This window comes from Perca fluviatilis, chromosome 1 (assembly GCF_010015445.1).
Source record: "Perca fluviatilis chromosome 1, GENO_Pfluv_1.0, whole genome shotgun sequence".
Lineage (NCBI taxonomy): Eukaryota > Metazoa > Chordata > Actinopteri > Perciformes > Percidae > Perca > Perca fluviatilis.
In genome coordinates, this window is record NC_053112.1 from 19519012 (window position 1) to 19540255 (window position 21244).

General features: G+C 40.9%; 1 protein-coding gene across 1 annotated transcript; it reads left to right on the forward strand.

Annotated features, from left to right (window-relative positions):
• Window positions 1-6963: 6963 nt before the first annotated feature.
• Window positions 6964-9364, forward strand: adra2a (adrenoceptor alpha 2A). Its single transcript, XM_039809816.1, has 2 exons — window positions 6964-7229; window positions 7409-9364. The coding sequence occupies exon 2, from the start codon at window positions 7613-7615 to the stop codon at window positions 8849-8851; it is 1239 nt and encodes a 412-aa protein (XP_039665750.1). The 5' UTR covers window positions 6964-7229; window positions 7409-7612; the 3' UTR covers window positions 8852-9364.
• Window positions 9365-21244: the final 11880 nt, after the last annotated feature.

Genomic DNA, 21244 nt, shown 5'->3' on the forward strand with positions numbered 1-21244 from the left:
CCTGTGCGCTGGCCAGGCTTCTGCGGGAGCTAGCAGTGCTAGCCGCCGCCATTATGGCTCAGCCACCCCTATGTTTGCTTTTCACGTCAGAGGCAAAAGCTTTGTATTACTCTGAATGTCAATCAAACTGGTGAGAGGCGTGTGGAGGCAATCCCAGCCCAGACTGGGTTTCATTCAGTATTTCACCTCTAATGTTATACTCACCCAGTGTACACTGACTAGAACACTCTTCGCTTTGCTGACAGTTTATTAGAATGAATTAATTGGAAAAGGACCAATGGAACATGGCCTTATTTTCCCTATAATTAGTACCAAATTACATAGTTCTTTCCAGGAATCAGCTTCAAAATTATTTATAGTAAGGACCTGTAAAATAACGCATTAACACATTGGAAGTAGAAATTGTACTCACCATCTAAAAAGGTGATTTTTAAAATACTCATTTATATCATTCATGTAATCAATTTAAAAGCCAGTGTATACTTACACCATGACATGAGTATTGGATATTGAACAAAGATTGAATAAAAACATCTGAGTAGATGTAACATCAAAGACACAAAATTAAGGCCAGACAGAACAAAAACATAAAAAGTAAATGTGGTTATGTACAGCTCAAATAAATCTATTATTTAACTATTCAAAGTGCGTAACATGCTTTAAAAATTGTTGTAAGAATAAAAAATAGAGCTATAGAGCATCACTGTGGAACATACTGGAATTAGGGACTATCCTTTATCCACAAATAAAGAGATCAGCAGCATAAACACATTTGATAGTAGAGACGATCACATCACCTTGACATTTTAGAAATGTATTATGTTGGACCATGACAGGACCAAAATGTGTGTAAGAGTAGCAGGATTTAGATGGCACCGAATTAATTCAGCATTGTTACAAAACTAGAGTAAACTTTGATCCAGCGGACACACGACACGTCGTGTACACCATGTCCAGCACAGACTGATGACGAGGGGTGTACAGTTACACCACATTCTCCCACAGTTTCTCAGGAATTTCCTCCTACAATAGCCTTCCTAGAGTGATTTACCAGAGAGAGTGAAAAATAAAATAAAAAAAAAATAGTCTGAGTCAGAGCTTTTGTGGTAAGAAGGGGCTCCAGTTCCAGGAATACTGGAAGTTTAGAAATTGTTGAATCCCCTGATGGATGAAATCTGAAGACATGTTTATTTATTTTTTATTTGCTGAAATGACGCACAACAATAACCATCAATTTACAACATCCATGAAAAAAGGGAAATAGTGTTAGTTGCCTGAGTTTTTCTGGTTGTCATTTCAAAACCATATTGCTAACAAGCTAAAGCAGTAAACATTGCTTTACTATCATAGCTGCCACTGATAATGGTTGTGATAAAACTCAACCTGTTCACGAGTAAAAATGTTAGTGCTCAAAATTTCTTATGAATTTAGTTACACTTAACAGTAAATATAAAGCTACTTGTTATATTTTAGCGAGTTTTATGTTCTCTGTTTACATTTTTTTATAACACATTGTCTGACTTACTGCTTGTTTATTTCATATTGATTTAAAGCTATAGTGCGTAGTTTCTGTCTCCCCCCCCATGAGGAATTCTAAGTAATGACACTGTCACTGACACTGTCGGCGCATCCACATGATACAGCCTTACGTGATTGCGCACGCACCCCCGCCCCTCCTCCACGCAGTTGCCGGTATGCAAGGAGGACACGGAGCATTAAGAAAAACATGATAGACTCTTCAGAAGAGGTAATTATCTTCACTTTCATTCAATGAAACCAACCAATGAAAAAGACTAGAGAGACCATCTTGCGATGGGATCACACCAGCCTTAACACCATGGATGGGGGAAATGACCCCTTCCCTACTTCCTACTCCACTACTTCCAGGCCCTTGCTTAGACCACACCCATCTTTGAACTTGGCCTTTATTTTGATCTCAACTACACACCTAAAAGTTTTGTGACTGCATCCTGCACAGTTGTGACTCTATCTCAGCGACAAAATCTGTCCACCGACCGACATACACCTGGCAAAGAACTTAACCGGCCCTGTGATTGTTCCCGCTACGATAGGGGTTTCCAGGACCCCATTTTGCCATGACACACACACACACACACAGTGTCTCCAGGTCCATGTCGCCAGCCAGTTTCATGTTTTTGGTGTGGATCTGCATGATCTCCAGTCTGCCGGTCGAATCAGGGATTCCAATGTCCATCACGTGTGTATGTGTGTGTGTGTGTGTGTGTTGTGTGTGTGTGTGTGTGTGTGTGTGTGTGGAGGGGGTGGCTGTCCTGACCAAAGCGTCTCAGAACAGGGTCCTGTTTGGTCGGTTTGTGGCTGCCATGACAACTACATGATCTCTTTGCTTCAGGCCTTCCATCAGGGTCAGGAGCTGGGAGACTATACGCCTCTCCACTTCACCATGGGTCTAGACACACACACACACACACACACACACACACGTGTTTGTGGTTTTTTCTCTGTGCTGTTCTCACTGGTTTGACGTAAGTGGGCCTCTGGGAACAATGTGATGTCATCACCACATACATGCACCAATCAGAGTTTAGCTGCAATCAGATGATGATAGTTGTGTTTCTAGGCCATTGTCATTGACATCTCATCAAACCACACACACACACACAGCATTGCTGTTGTGGCTTAATAAACTTCTTTTTAAGACTTACTTAAACTGTTGCATGTCTGCCTCCACTTACCACACCTTATGTATGTGGACAAAGTAAACAAGATGGAGCTTGTTTTTCATGGATCAACAAATGAATGCAGGTGTCAGGTAAGGTTAAATATTTGCCTTGTTACAACGGACTCCAAATGTTACATGAGTGCATAGAGACAACACCTTGCTTTATAAAATACATTTATAATAGTAAAATATATACAATCTAAAAAAAATATATTTTTTACAATTGACCCCAGCTGCCTTTGGTCTGTTCTAGTCTCGCTTTGCCAGACCTTCCTCCACGGTGCTGCTAAGGAGGGTCTGGCTAGTCCCCAGCATTCCGGGATGGGAGAAAAACGTGCTCTGGTTTATTGGCATTTCTTTAAACCAATCACAATTGTCTAAGCACCAGGCAGAGCCACGGTATCGGGAAGGAAGTTGTTTTGGTGGAACATGTGTACGTTCAAAAGTTGTTTTAGTCGTGCAACAGAAAACTCAGATTGGACAGATAGTCTAGATCTGGATCTGTCTGGATTTACCCTGCAGAGATCTGAGGAGCAGTTCACCACAGTCCTCATAAATCGACCGGAGTTTAAAATTACAACACAAAGAAAGAGGAAGGTACTAGACATCCGGCCGGAAAGAGTGAAATCCGGTGGGATTTCTGGCAGCAACAGAGCAATCCCGGAAGTGGAACGCCGTGGATATAGACTAGGGGCGTTTCTCAATACCAAGAATGCAAAGTACGGACTTGTGTTCTTGGGGAGAACGTTCTTGCTGGTTGTTCTTGGAAGAATTAACTCACAAGTTCACAAGCACAGAAAACGCTGTTAACAGTTTGAGACGATGCGTTCTTCCTGTTATTGCTCAATACTCCCAGCACAGAGGCTACCTGCAAGGCTCAAAAATACCAGCTAGAAATAAAAACCACAACAATATAACCACTTTGTATTAAAACAATCTCCGGACAAGAAAACCTCATAATGCTACAACTATTGCAATAATATTGAAAAATAAAACTAATTGAGCTTTAATTTTATTGTTTATGGTTTAGCTCAAACACCCCTTACTTATTCAAAAGAGTGGAACGTGATCCCTACTATTATTAGCATATAAGTTTAAGTCAGTTTAAATTAAACAAATAAATAGGCATATGCACTGGTGTGTCCTATGTGTTCCTATTAGTGTTATGTGGAATTATCATTTCTATATTATTGTAGTGCACTGTATATGCCCAGGGAGATGGAAATTAGAAATTCAAATTATAAAGGTTGGTGTCTCCCCTTTAGTCTACATAACATGTCATAGCATGTTACCACTTTATGTACAACTGTTCATTTATCATAAAGACTGAAACTCTACTTCTAATAAATCAGAAAACAAATACACCAAAAATATGAACTAAATACAAAATATAATGTAGGCTATAGGCCTAGCCTATGGCATAATTTAAACAAGTCTCCCGAAAAGAAACGGGTATATCTCATAATATATAATATACAGTCTATCTATGGTATATCTCTCCTCTGCCTGCTGCGCTGTGTGTGTGTGTGTGTGTGTGTGCTTGTTGAGTTTAACTCCGAAAAGACAGTTAACCACGTGTTGTGATATTTAAACAAACGATCCGAAACGGCGAAATAAAAGCCTCTTATTTACGGGACCGGTCTAAAAGACCTCCGTCTTACAGCGAGATCTCCGAGTGTGACTGTCCGAGCGCCGAGCAAGCGGCCCCGGCAGGCGCAAGCTGGCGGCCGCGTCATTTTATGGAGCTCCGAAAACTCCGAAAACTTTGGAGCAAATTGTCAATTCGGCAAAGATTTTCGCAAGACTGCCTATATTCGAAATATAAACCGTTCATTTCTTGCCTATAATGTTCTCAGAAGTGAATTTAGTGATGAATAAGATGGCGAAAATTGTCCCGTTTTTGGGCTGTCTATGTACTGGAAATCCAACCATCATTGAATGCCGAAATGAATGTTGGGATACAGGTGCTGCGAAGTTCATACAAGTTACCAACCGATGTATCCTCGGTAAATGGGCGTGTCAAGAATACATCTGGGAATTTTAACTGTTCTTGGCGAAATGCGAACTTGTGTATTGGGACCATAGACTGTTAATACAGTCTATGATTGGGACAGTACTTTGGCAACACGAGATGACGTTTCACAGGGACACAAGCACACAAGTCAATAGAAGAACACATATTGGGAAACGAACGATGTCTGTTCAAACACCAGGCTAACCTGCATATTTTAAGGTGTTTTGAGGCCACATATTGATAGAGTACACACAGAGGGAAGATCCAAAACTCCCATAAAAGAGGTCACATTATTTTAGACTTACATGTAGGCCTCAGTACAGTGAGGATGAATAATAGCCTGCCTGTATCACTGCTCCCAAATCGCATGTGAAAACACAATAGTGCCTGTTCCCATGTTTCCTTTGGGCAAATCTTTATCAAATACAGGTCTGTGAATCAGTGTGAGGTGTGCTGCTCCTGACAACGTCTAGGGACTCCCTTGTGTGTTGGACATGAAGTGTAAAAGGTGGCTACATCCAATAAGTTTGGACAAAGTAATGAAACGCTTGTGTTGATATCCACGTGGTGTGGCTCTGTCTGCTGCGTAGCAACGGAGTCTAGCAGCTGCACTGCAAAAAATGTCTGTCCCAACAGGTTCTGTAGTTTACTCTTTACATTTTGTCCATTTTCTTTTTAACTCTGTGAATGTGTGTTTAATTGGTTTCAGTTCAGTTTCAGCAATACTGAAATCTCAGTGTCACAACAAAATGAAGACTTTTTTTTTTATAGAGAATGACATTGAGAGTGAGGGTGTAAAGAGAACAAAATCAATCCAACCAACTTTAAATCAGGCTTCACCTGATCAAATTGACAACAAAATGAAACACTTTATTGCAGACTGCCCAGATAGAATTAGACTATCATGATCAACATAAACTTAGTGTACTTCCTAATTTTCTTAAAACTTTACCCTCTGTCATATATAAAATAAAAATTCTGCAGTTCTGTGCCTTTAAATGATTAGCTTCTCTAATGCACTTTAATTTATTTATTTGAATTTGGGCAGTGCACTGTAACTGTGTTTTGCCTGTGTATTTATATTTTACATCCAAATGTACTTTAATGCAAACCATTATAACAAAAATCAACTATAGCCTAACTCTGAAATTTCTACTTCAAAGAGGTAGTAATTTAGCCTGGTCCTACCAGACTCTCAGAGAGTCTGGCCACTCTCCATTGACAAGTGTTAACTTCCTTGAAGGCGGATACTCTGTTGGAGTTTAAGACTATTGGATCTGCCCAGAGCCACTCTGGATCTGCCATAGCCAATCGCTAACGTTCGGTCGTGACGTCGGCTTAGCATCACTAGCGTTCGCGTTCGCCAACTCCTTCACCACTAACGGAGCGAGCTGGAAAATCAAACTTTTCCCGAACCGCGTGGGGCGGAGGGCCACAACATCATGGCCACCAACAAAACTCAGCAAAGATTGTTCTTGCTCAGGCTTTAACTTCTGGATATTCGGCAGCGTTGCCACAACGGACCGAATGGCTTTGCTCGCATCTTTCTCCGCCGCCATTACGGAACTACAACTCAAACTAGCGCACGACCTCAACGTCATCGTTCTCAACCACTCCCTCTGTTCGCTGATTGGACCGGTAAAGATTTGGCCGGAGAAAACCCAAGTATACACCACAAACCCAGACATAGTACTGAAGGAAAATTAAAATTGAGCGGAAGTACGTAGGAGGGCGGAGCCAGGCTAGTAGTCATTATTACAAGGCAATTGATTTTTATATGAAACTATTTTTATTATCATAATTATGTGGCATCTTCGTATTAAAGCCGACACGTTAATGTAAATGTTTTATGTGTGTATTCGTAGCCTAAAGTAGGCCTATAGTTAATGTAAAAACGAATTTAATGTCATATTGTTTTGGAGCACATTGCAGGCTTCACGTGTACCATGTATGTAAACTATGTAGGCCTTTGTCCACGTGTGTATGAATAAATAATATAATTAATAAATAAGTGTATTTCTTTTCTGGCTCGTGAAAATTCATTTCTGCTGGTGTTTTTCTTGTAATTCCTTCACTACGCTACAAGCTGCCTTGTGTTATTACCTGTTGTGTCACATGTTTTCATGGCCACATGTCTATCCATGTTGACACTGTGGACGCACAGTGACTTACAGCGAGCGGGACACTTTTTGCAGCGTGCGGGCTATAAAGAGAGGGAGTGGCGCACTGGTTAACACTGAGGAGAGAGACTCCACACTGACAGCACCGCGGCAGCGCCCGGGATAACGTGATTAGCGCTCTATTAGATCCGCGACTGAACACCATTAGATGCAGCACAGGGATCATTGTGTGGGGAGAAAGAGGAGACACGGAGGGAAGACTTTACGCTTCATCCGCCCCATGGATCTTCTTTGCTTTCAATTGATCTGCTTAAAGAAGTTACCCACTGACAGCCTTTTTAACGCCCGTGCGTCTCTGGCACAGGAGAGGTTGTGTCACCGCTTTCTGCCCCAGGTAAGATTACTTCGCACTTTATATGGCCTTTGTTCTCACTGTTATTCAGGGAAAAGTCAAAGACACAAGACATAGTGCTTGGGCTAATTAAAATAATATAAAAGACGTATCATAATTGATTGAAAAGTGTAGGCCTATAGAGAATTCTGAATTTTCCTCTTCTTGCCTCATAATTTCAGATGGACTGACAGCCTCATAAATAAGAAGCGCTTCTCCTTGGGGAGGGTACAGGATGAAAGAGAAAAAAAGCCGGGAAAGCCTCAGAGGAGTGATTTAGTTCCTTCCTTTCTCAGCCCTGCTGTGAGCTATAGCTCTGTCCTTCCTGGCGATGCTATTTGTTAACCTCAGGTGAACTCACATAGGAAGTGGGCCATTCTGCTCCAATGGGGTTTGACAACGAGACCAACCAGACTCTTCCAGACGTGCCCCCTTACAGCCTCTGCATCTCCCTGCCGCTCACTGTGCTGGTGGGGATCATGATCCTGCTGATAGTGTTTGGCAACGTGCTGGTGGTCATAGCTGTGTTTACAAGCCGGGCCCTGAGGGCTCCGCAGAACTTATTCTTAGTGTCCCTGGCGTCAGCGGACATTTTGGTGGCTACCCTCGTGATGCCTTTCTCCTTGGCCAACGAGCTTATGGGATATTGGTACTTTGGGGAGGTGTGGTGTGAGATATATCTGGCACTTGATGTTCTTTTCTGCACCGCCTCCATCGCCCACCTCTGTGCCATCAGCTTAGACCGCTACTGGTCCATTACACAGGCCATCGAGTACAACCTGAAGAGGACGCCACAACGCATCAAGTGCATCATCTTCATAGTGTGGGTCATCGCGGCGGTTATCTCCTTCCCTCCTCTAATCACCATGGAGAAAGAAAACAACGTGGAGGACCCTGTGTGTAAGATCAGTAATGAAAAGTGGTACGTCATCTCCTCCTGCATCGGCTCCTTCTTCCTCCCCTGCCTCATCATGGTTCTGGTCTACGTGCGGATCTACCAGATCGCCAAAAAGAGAACACGGGCGCCACCGGGAGACAGGAAGCGGAAGGAGGCGCAGAAGACAGCCACCGTCGCTGCCGCCAACCAGAAGGAGAATGGCTGCCACGAGAAGCTGAACGGCGAGCAGGACATTGAGCTGAAGGAGGGAGTGGCAGGGGAAGGAGGAGCGGATGAGGAGAAGGGCGAAGTCAACGGGGTGGACGTCGAGGAGTCGTCCTCCTCCGACCACAAAGTGAACAATCCCTGCTCGATCAAAAAGAAAGCGACCAAGGGGAAAACCAAACTGAGCCAAATCAAACCGGGGGACGATGGCATCCAGAAGCGGGCAGCGAGCACCAAGGGCAGCCGCTGGAAGGGCCGACAGAACCGGGAGAAACGCTTTACCTTCGTCCTGGCCGTGGTCATTGGAGTGTTTGTCATCTGTTGGTTTCCCTTTTTCTTTACATACATGCTGATGACGCTGTGCGAGTCCTGCCCGGTGCCCGACACCCTGTTCAAGTTCTTCTTCTGGTTTGGCTATTGCAACAGTGCGTTGAACCCCATCATTTACACTATCTTCAACAATGACTTTAGGAGGTCGTTCAAAAAGATACTGTGCAAGAGGGACACTAGAAGATATGTATGATGAACTCCGTCTTAATGTACATACTTTTTTTTTTACTACTACATTGTACATAAATTATAAAATACATACACCATTGTGCATGAGTCACTGGCCTGTACGCTCTAGGTGTAACTGCTTGGAAAGGCTTTCCCAGGATGAGCTTTACGTGCAGCATCTTTTCAGAACATCTTCACACAGCTTCAACAGCGATCACACAGAGAGGTTTAACCCTAACAGAACACCACAGTGAAACCCTGTTTTTATTGTAAATGTTATTTTTAGTTTTATCAATGAAACCAACATAGTGAAGTCATGATGTGTTGTACTTTACGACAGTTTGATGTGCAAAATGACCTGTCTGAATATTTCTGTCTCTATTTTTGTTGTTATGGATACAGTATTGTGCCATTTTGTATGATAGGATGATGGTTATGATGACGATGATGATTAGAATGATGATGATGACTATGATGATAACAAAGTGTGGGATAAATGCTCGCTCTTTAAAGAATAAAACCCATTTCCTGAACTGGTCTCAAGGCTCCACAGCAAGTTAAAGCACTGTTACACTGCCTTGACACACACACACACACACACACACACACACACACACACACACACACACACACACACACACACACACACACACACACACACACAAATGTGTTCACGTCTGTTGAATTTGACCTTTTACAAGAGATTTAAAAAGGAGCGCGGCTCTTAATGAGCCCAGATAGAACATGTGCAAACGTTCTTCGGCCCTCAGATTAATCATTGAGGTCTTTATTCTGAGATCTCAGATTCCCAAAATTAAATTACATTTTGTAATCTTTCTGAGGCATTTAATGAATCAGTTGTAAATAATGAGCACAGTTGTAATGCGTGGTACGGGAAGTGGAGAAGTAATGGCTCATTTGCTTCTTTGTGTTACCACGGTCTGCATCATTAAGTGTAGACATGGAGCCTGTCAGACCAGAAACCGATTGACTGCTCTCTCTCTCTCTCTCTCTCTCTCTCTCTCTCTCTCTCTCTTTAATCTGCTCTGCTCAAGTCTAGGACAATGGATGAATATAACAATAGACTGACTATCAGCTGTGCAGTGAATACAGAGAATATAACGTTTCCCAGTGGATGGACTGTAATTAAATGCATTCCTTTTGACAGTCAGGAAGGCAGGTGAACAGCACTCTCCTCAGAAAGCTAACTGGTTCTTCTGGGAGTCTCTGACAGTATATTCAGCACCTCATCCAACACAGCCTGGATGGTGCATGTCAGAGACATTTCTAGGATATGGACATTGTGGGCTTAGCCCAGACCTCTGTAGGGGGGTCAAGTGGGATCCTCTCTCAAGAATCTTTTTTTTATAAACAAGCTCTTTTTTTATGCTTTTTTATGCACTCTGGCACCTTATTTACATTTAGAGTTGAGAAAACAGTTTTATGTATTTATGTTGACAGTGGTGGAATGTATTACCTTGTAGCCAACTACAATTTTGAAATACTTTTACTTGAGTATTCTGCTCTCTCTCTCTCTCTCTCTCTCTCTCTCGCTCTCTCTCTCTCTCTCTCTCTCTCTCTCTCTCTCTTTCTCATTTACAAAATGCCTAAGTGTTTCAGTCTGTGAGAAAGACGGAGTATGCGTGAGAATGTGCATGTGTGTTTTCAGTGCATATAAACACATGGGGTGAGCTCCCACTGGACAGACACGCTTGACTTTCAGTTGATGTTGGCAAAAGAAAATCCTAAATTACGTGCTCCAAATATTAGAAGCCAGCTTGAATAGAGAGGAAAGGTGTCTGATTAATGTTCATTCGTGAAACATCCCCATTCAAAAAAGAGAGACCATTTCAGAAAACTTGAGAAGAATTTAAGGATGAATTAACAGTAAATGCCTTTAAATCTTTTCTGACACTGACAAAGGTGCCATTTGTTTGAAATTAAAGGATGGGTTAAAATATTTTCAAGTATATCATAACAAAATACTCATGTAGCCTTTAAAGAGTTCCTGATCGCTTTAATCCTGCTTCCTTTCCATTATAGTAAAAAAAATCTGCAAATCCAATCTAAGAGATGGGGGAACAAAATCGACAGTTCTTCTGTGCAAGAACTTAAGACAAGATTATGCAACTTTTGAAAGAAATAACACATTCTTCCTCCTACAAATAAAAAGTTGAATACATAGAGAAATAAAAGCTAATGTTAAACATAAGATAGATTCTTGCTCAGTAACTCTGACTCAGTTTGCTGATTTTATGACTCTTCAATACTTGTACTACTAGTTACCTTGCATTTACCATGATCAAGCAATTGCCACTTGGCCCCCGTTGGGCCCAGTTCACATAGGCGTGCTCTAACTAATAAAACTAATTTTAGGCTTCTTCCTGTACCTATCTATTCCAAAGTGACAGTCTTTTCCTCTTCCCCCAGACAGTGTTTCCTTGCTAAGCTGTGGCACAGAGATAGTAGTGCAAAAAGGGAATTTCACAACTCTGGATGCGAGTCACTAGCCAAGGTGTATCAGCAAATGTCATAAAAAACAAACCAATTTCACACATTTAGCAGGTTATCACTACAAAATTTTTGCTTTCCATGTGTTACATGGCGTGTTAAATGACAAGTGAAATACGGAACTTTTTGAAACCCAAAATGTCCTTAAAATTGCTAATTATACACCTTCCAATATGATCACGTTGGGCTAAGTCAGACTGTCGAAGCATCATTTTCAATGACTTTTGAATGCATTTTTGCATTGTGGACTGTGTGGACTGTGGATTTTGCTCCACATCACTTACATTGGAATTGAGCTACAGAGTGATCTCATCAAGGTTAGTATAAACTAAACTAAACTCTTTACATGTACATAAGGGCATGTGAGTATAAAAAAAAGTAAAAAATGTGAACCTATCCTTTAAAAATGTGAAGCAGCACAGAGGGTTTGTCAGTGGACTTTTAGTGATAAATATGTGTTTGTCTCGCCTTGCCCTCCTTTTCCTCTCAGTACCTCACACATCAACAAGCAGCAGTGATGTCATTAGGCAGATGTGCTTGCTGACAGGCAATTGGAAGAAGCCAGCTTTTAAAGTCAGCAGTTTCCTCTCCACACACACACACACACACACACACACACACACACACACAGTGTCTCCAGGTCCACGTCGCCAGCCAGTTTCATGTTTTTGGTGCGGATCTGCATGATCTCCAGTCGAATCAGGGATTCCAATGTCCATCTCTCGGTCAAACCTGCCTGGAGAGAGACATCACCATATTTGAAAAATAACTGAATAAAATTGTGTGTGTGCGGTGTGTGTGTGTGTGTGTGGGGGTGGGGAGGCTGTCCTGACTAAAGCGCCTCCGAGCAGGTCCTGTTTGGTCGGTTTGTGGCTGCCATGAGATTCAAACCTCTCTTCAATTTGATTTCAATCGTATTCAAACATGGTTCTCTTCTAATCTGCTTCTATTGAATAAAAAGAAGTGCTATAGCATGCTTTTTGCAACTAGATCTGCACTCCATAAGCAAAATAACTCTCTTGAGGTTAAATTCCTGGATGGTACACCACTAGAGAATAAATATCTTGATTCCCGACTTACCTTCAGACCTCATAATGACTCCATTGTGAAAAAAAATAAACTGTAGCTTAAGAATGTTATACCACTCAGTTAATTGTTTTACAAAACAGATTAGATTACAAATTATTACTCAACTATTATTGCTTATAATTGATAATGCGGATGCTGTTTATCTGAACACAGCCAAAATCAATTATTTCACTAAATGCTAGACGTCAGTTTCACTGGTTGCAGTTTGTTTATAAATGCATTTTTTCAAACTACCCATTCTATCTGAAACAACACTTGATCTTATATCAATCATCCTATAGTTTAAGAGATACTGAACACCTTTTCTTCTTTGTACCACATATATCCAAAGAAATTGGGAGGAGAGCCTTTAAAGGGGTGATAGAATGATTATATAGGGTATTTTACACTGTTCCTTAAGGTCTCCTAATAGGGTATGTAACATTGGTTGGGCTGAAAATCGGCCGAATGCTATTTTATTAGGCCCTTAACTACCCTGTGAATATGGCTCTATTTGGAACAAGAGCTTTTCTTCCAAATATGGTATGCTCATCAATATTCCGAATGAGCTACGTGCTGATTGGTTTGAGCAAACTACATAGAAACACATGGGAGACTCTCATATTTCAGACACTGCAAAGTTATACATTGTTTATCGGGCTATTCCATTACAAAATTCACTTCTGAAACTTTTTTATGCGAGAAATCAAATATGTAAAGCTCAAATATGGGCAGTTTTACGAAAATGGATGGCTAATTGCAAATTTTGTCCGACTGTGTGTCGGAGTTCAGCGCCGGTGCTGCCTGTGTAGCTGCCTCTCCGCCCGGCCACCCTTCCTTCACAGACCCCGGCCTGCTATGAGGTACTTGAAGCTCCGTCACAACTGGCAGCCCACTGCACTCCATACCCGCGCAAAGTCACCGTCTCTTGGGCTAATGACAACCAAATGCCCCTGCCCTGACAGAGCTCCAGGGCCTGCAACTCTTCTCTTCCTGCTAGCTAAATGCCCGGTGTATGTGAGTGAGAGCGCGGTCAGCGAGCTTGTTACGCCAGCAATCTCTTACCACAGGTTCCAGTTAATCTTTTAATGCGTATAATTATAATGTGTTGAGTTATTTTACACAAACGATTGGGGAAATAAACGCCACTTGTCCGCGAGTCCCATTGATAGAGCCTGCGGCTAGATGTAGATTTGTAGCTACAAATCACGGATAGTTAGCTTCATTTTCGGCGTCATTCCGAGTAAATTTACAGTTTGAATTTCGTCATGCCACGTATACAACATATAACTAAATGTCTTATAAAGTTAACAACGGTGTCCGATTTCAAATTAATGAATATTTGTGAAGAGTAGGGCTTCCGTTAGCTGCAACTGTCCCTTCAATCCTAGCTACCTGTGTAGCTACAAATCACGGATAGTTAGCTTCATTTTTGGTCGTAATTCAAGTATATTTACAGTTTGAATTTCGTCACGCCACGTATACAACATCTAGCTAAATATCTTATAAAGCTAACAACGGTGTCCGATTTCAAGTTAATGAATATTTGTGAATTCCAGAGGAATTCTAAGAGGAGGCTAGCTAGCTCTCATTGATAGAGCTACATCCAGCAGCAGGCTCTATCAATGAGACTCGCGGACAAGCGGCGTTTATTTCCCCAATCGTTTGTTTAAGTAACTCAACACATTATAATTATACACATTAAAAGATTAACTGAAACCTGTGGTAAGAAATTGCTGGCGTAACAAGCTCGCTGACCGCGCTCTCACTCACATACACCGGGCATTTAGCTAGCAGGAAGAGGGGAGTTGCAGGTCCTGGAGCTCTGTCAGGGCAGGGGCATTTGGTTGTCATTAGCCCAAGAGACGGCCGGGTTCTGTGAAGGAAGGGTGGCCGGGCGGAGAGGCAGCTACACAGGCAGCACCGGCGCTGAACTCCGACACACAGTTGGACAAAATTTGCAATTAGCCATCCATTTTCGTAAAGTGGCCCATATTTGAGCTTTACATAGTTGATTTCTCGCATAAAAAAGTTTCAGAAGTGAATTTTGTAATGGAATAGCAGAGATCTGCGTGACCTAGCTAGATTCAGAAGACTACCTGATCTCAGGTCAGTTGTGTAGCCTATGTAAATGTTGGGGCGTGACCGTTCTCTTAATACACCCATGGCTGTGACAAAGGTTCCGGTTTTTGGGAGGTTGACGTCAACTTCCAGCTTTGTTGAGATTCACCCGTTTTCAGCGGCAGTTTCAAAATATGAGATTTTCATAGTAAAGGGGTGTCAATGGGATTTTGAGCTTCTATGTATGTCCTATTTACCCACCGAACTGTCGTTATTCAACTATGACAGGGTAAAATCGGTTTTGCATTCTATCACCCCTTTAAATTTAAAGCCCCTTCCGATTGGAATGGTTTACCTAGGTCTTTTAGAGCTATCTCTTCTTTTCACCAGTTTAAGATGGCTCTTCTTAATTATTTGTATACAAGCTGCAACTGTTTTCCTCATGCTTGATATTTTTATTTATTTAACTATTTTTTACTTGCTTTATTTTATTTATTTATATTATTATTATTTTAATTTTCCTTTTCCTTCCTGTCGTTTGTCTGTTAGTATGTATGTATGTCTGATGTATGTTTTTCTTGAGGTTTCCTCAAGTTGTTTTGTTAACTGTTTTGTTTAATTGTGAATGTACTGTATATGTTTGCCTTTAAGGACCCCCTCGAAAACGAGATGCTACATCTCAAGGGTTTATTCCTAATAAAAGAATTTCCAATATACATGATCCCTTTGCTTCAAGCCTTCCATCAGGGTCAGGAGCTGGGAGACTATATGCCTCTCCACTTCACCATGGGTCTAGACACACACACACACACACACACACACACACACACACACACACACACACACACACACTTTGCCTCTGGGAATCGGGGTATGGAACATCAGGTTAGAGTGCACATTTGTCTCCAAAAGGCTAACCATGGTGGCTAAGTGCAGCTACCATTCAAAGAGACAGGGACAAAATGTCAGCAGGCACTAAAACTATACAGGACAAACAGTCATTTGTAGTGGGATGATGTGGGCGTTGTGGGGGGATGCAGTTGCATTTGACTTGTCTGCCTCACTTTTGAGGTGACAGTGTGTGTGTGTGTGTGTGTGTGTGTGTGTGTGTGTGTGTGTGTGTGTGTGCATGCGTGCGTGTGCGTGTGCGTGTGTATGTGTGTGTGTAGATGTGGGAGGATGGGCGTGCCTGCTTTGTGCAATTGTACCGTAGGTGGCCGGGGTGAAGAGGTCATGATGATGATGAGTATTGACTGAGACACCCACATGCAACAACCTGCACATCTTTTTTATTTTATTGTTTTAGTGTGACATCCGCCCATTCGAGGTGGCTGCAGTATACATGATTATTCACAGTGTTATTGATGACTCACTCTTGTTTTCCCCTACTTTTATTTGCTTGTCTTCAATGCGGCAATTTCACAAGAGGTCTTTACACCATTGAAGAACATATTCAAGTGGGATCATATTTTCTGACAGTCGGCTCATAGTTGGCTGTCAGCTCCTTAGTCTAACAAGTGTTTCAGAGGTATCATTTAAAATAGAGTCCCAGTCTCATTAACGACAGGCTGATTAGCTGTCAGGCCTCAGGGTCTGATTGGAGACACAAACCAATGCTGGGCAGAGGCTATTTCCCTGGGAAATAATTTGTCTAGACAAATCTATTTTCCAGAAGCTCATTGTGATGAGAGCAATGAGCTCCCAATCGTTCACAGAGACCACACAGCATTATGCAGCATGATTATTAGACCTGCGAGGTAATTCGCTGTGGCTGAAGAAAGGAGACAGCGTAGGGTTTGATGTTCCAAATCCCTGCATAACAAACATTTTTGCTCGATAAATGACAAACGCTAAATCAGTTATTTAATTTATCTTTATTTTGGTATTCAAGTTATCGTTATAAAATCATACATATATAAATAAAAATAAAGGTGAATGCAAGACAATACATCTAAAAATAGCTCTGCATGAACATACATGTACACATACTGTATATCAATTATGTACAGCAGATATACACACCCATGTGCATATGCATACACACACGTACATCTACATCATTGCTGTCCTATGAAAACCATATATCTCCAAAATGTAAACTTTTCATGAGCTTAAAAAGCTGTGACAATACATTTATCAGATAATGAAATTATTTTTAATTTAACTTAATTTAATTGGTTTATTTAGCTTCAAAATTAGGTAGATTTTCTCAACCTGTGAATGAACACTTTGGGAAATAAATGGTTTTCATTGGACAACGATGATTATGCAAACTAGTAAATTACATCAAAACATAAAATTACAACCAAATTACATCCAAAAATAAATATACAAAAACCACTAAATTATCAAAACAGTTGACAGACTTTTCTGTCATTCTGCCATTTACTCAAGTACTGGACTTAAGTATAACTTTGAGGTACTTGTACTTTACTTGAGTATTTCCATTTTATGCTATTAACTTCACTACATTTATTTGACAGCATTAGTTAGCCTACTAGTTACTTTTGAATAGAATCAGATTTATACAAAATATAAATCAACTAATATATTATGATGTTGAATGATTTTACAGCCCTGCCTCCTAAAAAAAAACACTTAACTGCATTCTTGATTACATTTTGAGGGAAATATATTTTCACCCGGATTGTTTTCGTTCCCTCTAAACGTTATTGACAATGCAATTTAGTTGAATGGGAGCGTAATTTTTAGGAGACAGGGTTGATTTTTATGGATTAAGTTACCATTATTAAAGTAGTTGAAATTAGCCCCACCTTTACTAGCTGCGACATTATTGATGCATACACTTTAAAGAATCAATAATTATAATTCAGTGATATAATATAGGCTATATTATTCTGAAATGGGCCATTCTATTCTGCATAATGAGTACTTTTACTTTTGGTACTTTAAGTATATTTTCATGGTAATACTTATGTACTTTTACTTAAGTAATATTTTGAATGCAAGACTTATTTGTAACAAAGTAGCCTAGTTCTGAGTACTTCTCCCACCACTGACCACGAGTCATCCTGCTTTAATGTCCTAGTGGTGTTCTGGCACAACGATGGTTAAGAGAGTATTACGAAACCGAGAGTTTAACAGAGGTGGAAGATTAAAAAAACAACCAGCACATTTCCAGCTCCTGGCACATTTGTGCAGCTCTGCAATTATTGCAGACAAAAGCGCCAAAGAGTTGAGCTCTCCATGATTCAGGATCATTGCTTGAACTCCCTTGTCTCTCCACGAGTGACGGACAGCAGAGAAGAATATCTGTTTGGTGACACAGGAACAGCAAAGTCAGTGTGACGCAGCGAGGGCAGTTGAAGTGGGTTGCTGTAGTGTCTGTAATGACTGTCTAGTGTGTACTGATGGACAGGCCGGTGGGCGTTTGAAGGAGATTATACCTGAGCACTCTGCTGTTTCATCGCCGAAGCCCCTAATGATGGTGACTTAATGAAAGCAGCTGGTTGGTGGATAGCAGCTTGTTGTGTTTGTCATGAATTTAGCCAAGTGTTTGTTTTGACGTTTGTCTTTGAATAGTTCATACTGCAGCTCTGTTTCTCTAACACCAATTGGAACGTTTCAGTTTGTGTAAATGTAAAATATATTTACAGTTGTACAAAAATGATTGTGTGTCAGTGTGTGCTGCGTGACTTGTGACTTGTGATTTGATAATGTGACTTTTAGTATGGTGGCCCTGAAGTGCAAACCACAGCGCTCGTAATCAAGTAAACATTGCTAAGGCAACGTGGATAGACAGATTCATTTTGTTTTAAAGCTTTAGGTGAGAACTCTCCACAATTGTGGCACCATGGACAGAAGGCCAGGTCACAACTGCATTTTTTGCACGTTGATGCATTACTGCAGAAGCTGGTGTTGTCTGATGATTGCAGGATTCATTGAATAGAGCTTAGTGGTAACATTGTCCTTAATCATTTTTGTTCATTGATTACTGTAAACAGAAATGCATCATTCCTTGTGCACCTCTCCAACCACAATAGATCAGAATATGCTATTCTAATGGGCTGTATGCCTCCATACAACCTATAGGAGTCAAACACAATGCTAGTAATATCTAAGTTAATCTTTAACTATGAAACAGTCACCAAATGGACCTTTAAAGCCGCTCTAGGCAACCTCATACATTAGTGGATCTAAAGGGCAGGCAACCAAAAAATTTGAACTTCAGTTCAGATGAAATCCTGTGAGGTGTTGGCAGTAGACTGCACACATTATAGGTACAACCTGACTGCTGGTGGTGTTTTATACCAAACAGATGCAACATGCTAAAGATCTCTTAGTACGTTCAGCTCACGCACTGCTGTAGAGATGATGTGTGATCAGAGGAATGTCTGTAAACAACACCAGCATTTTATTTTGATAAGTAGGGCAAATATGATGGATCATCAAGCTGGATTGTATTGTTTTGTTGCAGCCAGACTTTTAAAACTTGGTTTAAAAACTGAAAGAGTAACTATAATCTAAACTTACTTTTTTGAGTTAGTAAATTACATATACAGTCACTTTAATACGCTGTCAGTGGATCCTGGTCCCATTTTACATATTTTCTTTTTTTCCAGAGAAAGTCCAGTACTTCTGTCCTCTATAGGCTACCCCCCACACTGGTAGTAATACTATCGCTACTACTGAGCTAGTACTAGGGCTTTGACTTTTGCCCAAAAATCATATTTGAAGTTCGTTTGTTTATTAATATTAATATTCGAATATATTCGAATATTTATTAATAATATTTTGACCATTAAATGCCTTCAGTTTAAAAAAAATAAATAAAAGTTAGACCCTGGATTAAACACAAACACATTTCTCTCCTGTGGCCGCCGAAACAGTCACCTTTCTCTTTTGTTGTGTGACTGAGGAACAGCCCCGCCCTCCCCTCTGTGCTCTCTCCTCATGTGCAGCAGCACTGAGCAGGCAGGTAGAAAGGGGAGAAGGGACAGGGTGCGGGGCCGGTGTAGGTAGGAGAGACAGCGGAACGCGACGGGAGAAAGACGCCGCTGAGCTGGCCTGGCCCTGGGCAAGCCAGCCTTCTTTGAGAATTAGGGGGGAATGCAACGCTACCGAGCCACGGCCGAGAGACGTGCGTCGCCGCGACGTGTAGTTACATTTTGAAATGCGTGAAAAAGCCTCGGAATCTGAACTGAAAACAACGTTTAGGCTACAAGCAAATGCATTTACAAAAAATAATGCCCATAACAGGTTCGAATATTAAGGGCTGGCTAATATTCGTTCGAATATCATTATTTTTTTAAATTTTTGAATGATATTCGAATAACGAAGTTCGGAGTCAAAGCCCTAGCTAGTACTCATATTTTTTTTCCAATTTGTGAAGTTGATCTATTCAAGACAATACAGGGTGATATGTCAGTCTCAGCATTCTCTATACCATTAGATAGGCATGCCTAAATAAGCAATCAAAGTTGAACACAAGACAAGTGTTATTTATAAAAAAATTACTTAAAAAGCAAAGCTAATCTGCTTCATCAGAAGTGTGTGTGTGTGTGTGTGTTCATGTATACATGACAGAAAGGAGGAGGCAGAGAGAGAAAAAAGTTAAAGATACAGAATAGTAGAGGGGAAAGGGAGGGGGAAATAGGAGAGCAAAATGTGGTAAGAGGTTGAAGGAGGGGGCTGTGGAAGAAGATAAGCCTTCAATAAAAACAAGCTGATGTGGTGAAGCTGGTGTGTGTGTGTGTGTGTGTGTGTGTGTGTGTGTGTGTGTGTGTGTGTGTGTGTGTGTGTGTGTGTGTGTGTGTGTGTGTGGTTTGATGAGATTTCAGTGACAATGGAAACACAACTATCATCAGATTCTGATTGCAGCTAAACTCTGATTGGTGCATGTATGTGATGACATCGCATTGCTCCCACTGAGGGAGACTTACGTCAAACCAGTGAGAACAGCAAAGAGAGAAAACCACAAACACAGAAATCTCACGTGAAATAATGAACACTGCTCTCACTTTGGCAGAACATCTTTGTCATAAAGTCACAGAGAAGACGTTTGCAGAGCCTTTTAAGAATATAGATTTAATGACATCAAAAACGTACCTTGTACAGCTTTAAAGAAACATAAAAACAGAACAAGTTGAGCAGAAAAAAATGTTGCCATAGCAACAGCAACAATAGGATGAGTTTTGTTCAATTACTTTTCTCGTTCATTGTGAGTCTCCTGTTCATTGTGAACTGTTCGAGCTGAGATTGTGAATTTGACACCATAGATTAATGTCCCATTCCCACTGGCACAATGTATTATGATTTATTCCCGGAGTCAGAGTGCATTTCTACTGGGACCCCTTAGTAATATGATACTGTGGTCAAGTCAAATCACATATTTCATTGCATAGGTGCATACAAAATATGAAACCTTTAATCCTTAGACCCTCAAAACAGATAAGGAAAAACTCATCAAAAACTCCAAACCATCAGTATATACATTTTGTCATAGAGCATACCTAACAATGAAAATTAGACATAAAATGGGATTAATCCCTGACCCATATGGTTCCGGGGGGGAGGGGGAGGGGAGCATGGGGGATAAGGAAGAAGGTGGAGGGAGGGATGGGGGTAGTGTAAGGGCTAAGGGTAGAGGGATAGGATAAATCAAAATGTTTTTTGCAACCTGTATTCTATACAGATTTGAGTTGTAAAATGATGATGTTGCAATAAAAAAAATCAATGATAAAAAAAAAGTAGCAGTAGTAGTAGAATTACAAAGTAAAGAAGCAGACTGACAATATTAGGTAAATTAAGTATCCTA

Excerpts from the sequence above, each read along its gene's own strand:
- adra2a (XM_039809816.1), top strand. The coding sequence starts at position 7,613 with ATGGGGTTTGACAACGAGACCAACCAGACTCTTCCAGACGTGCCCCCT.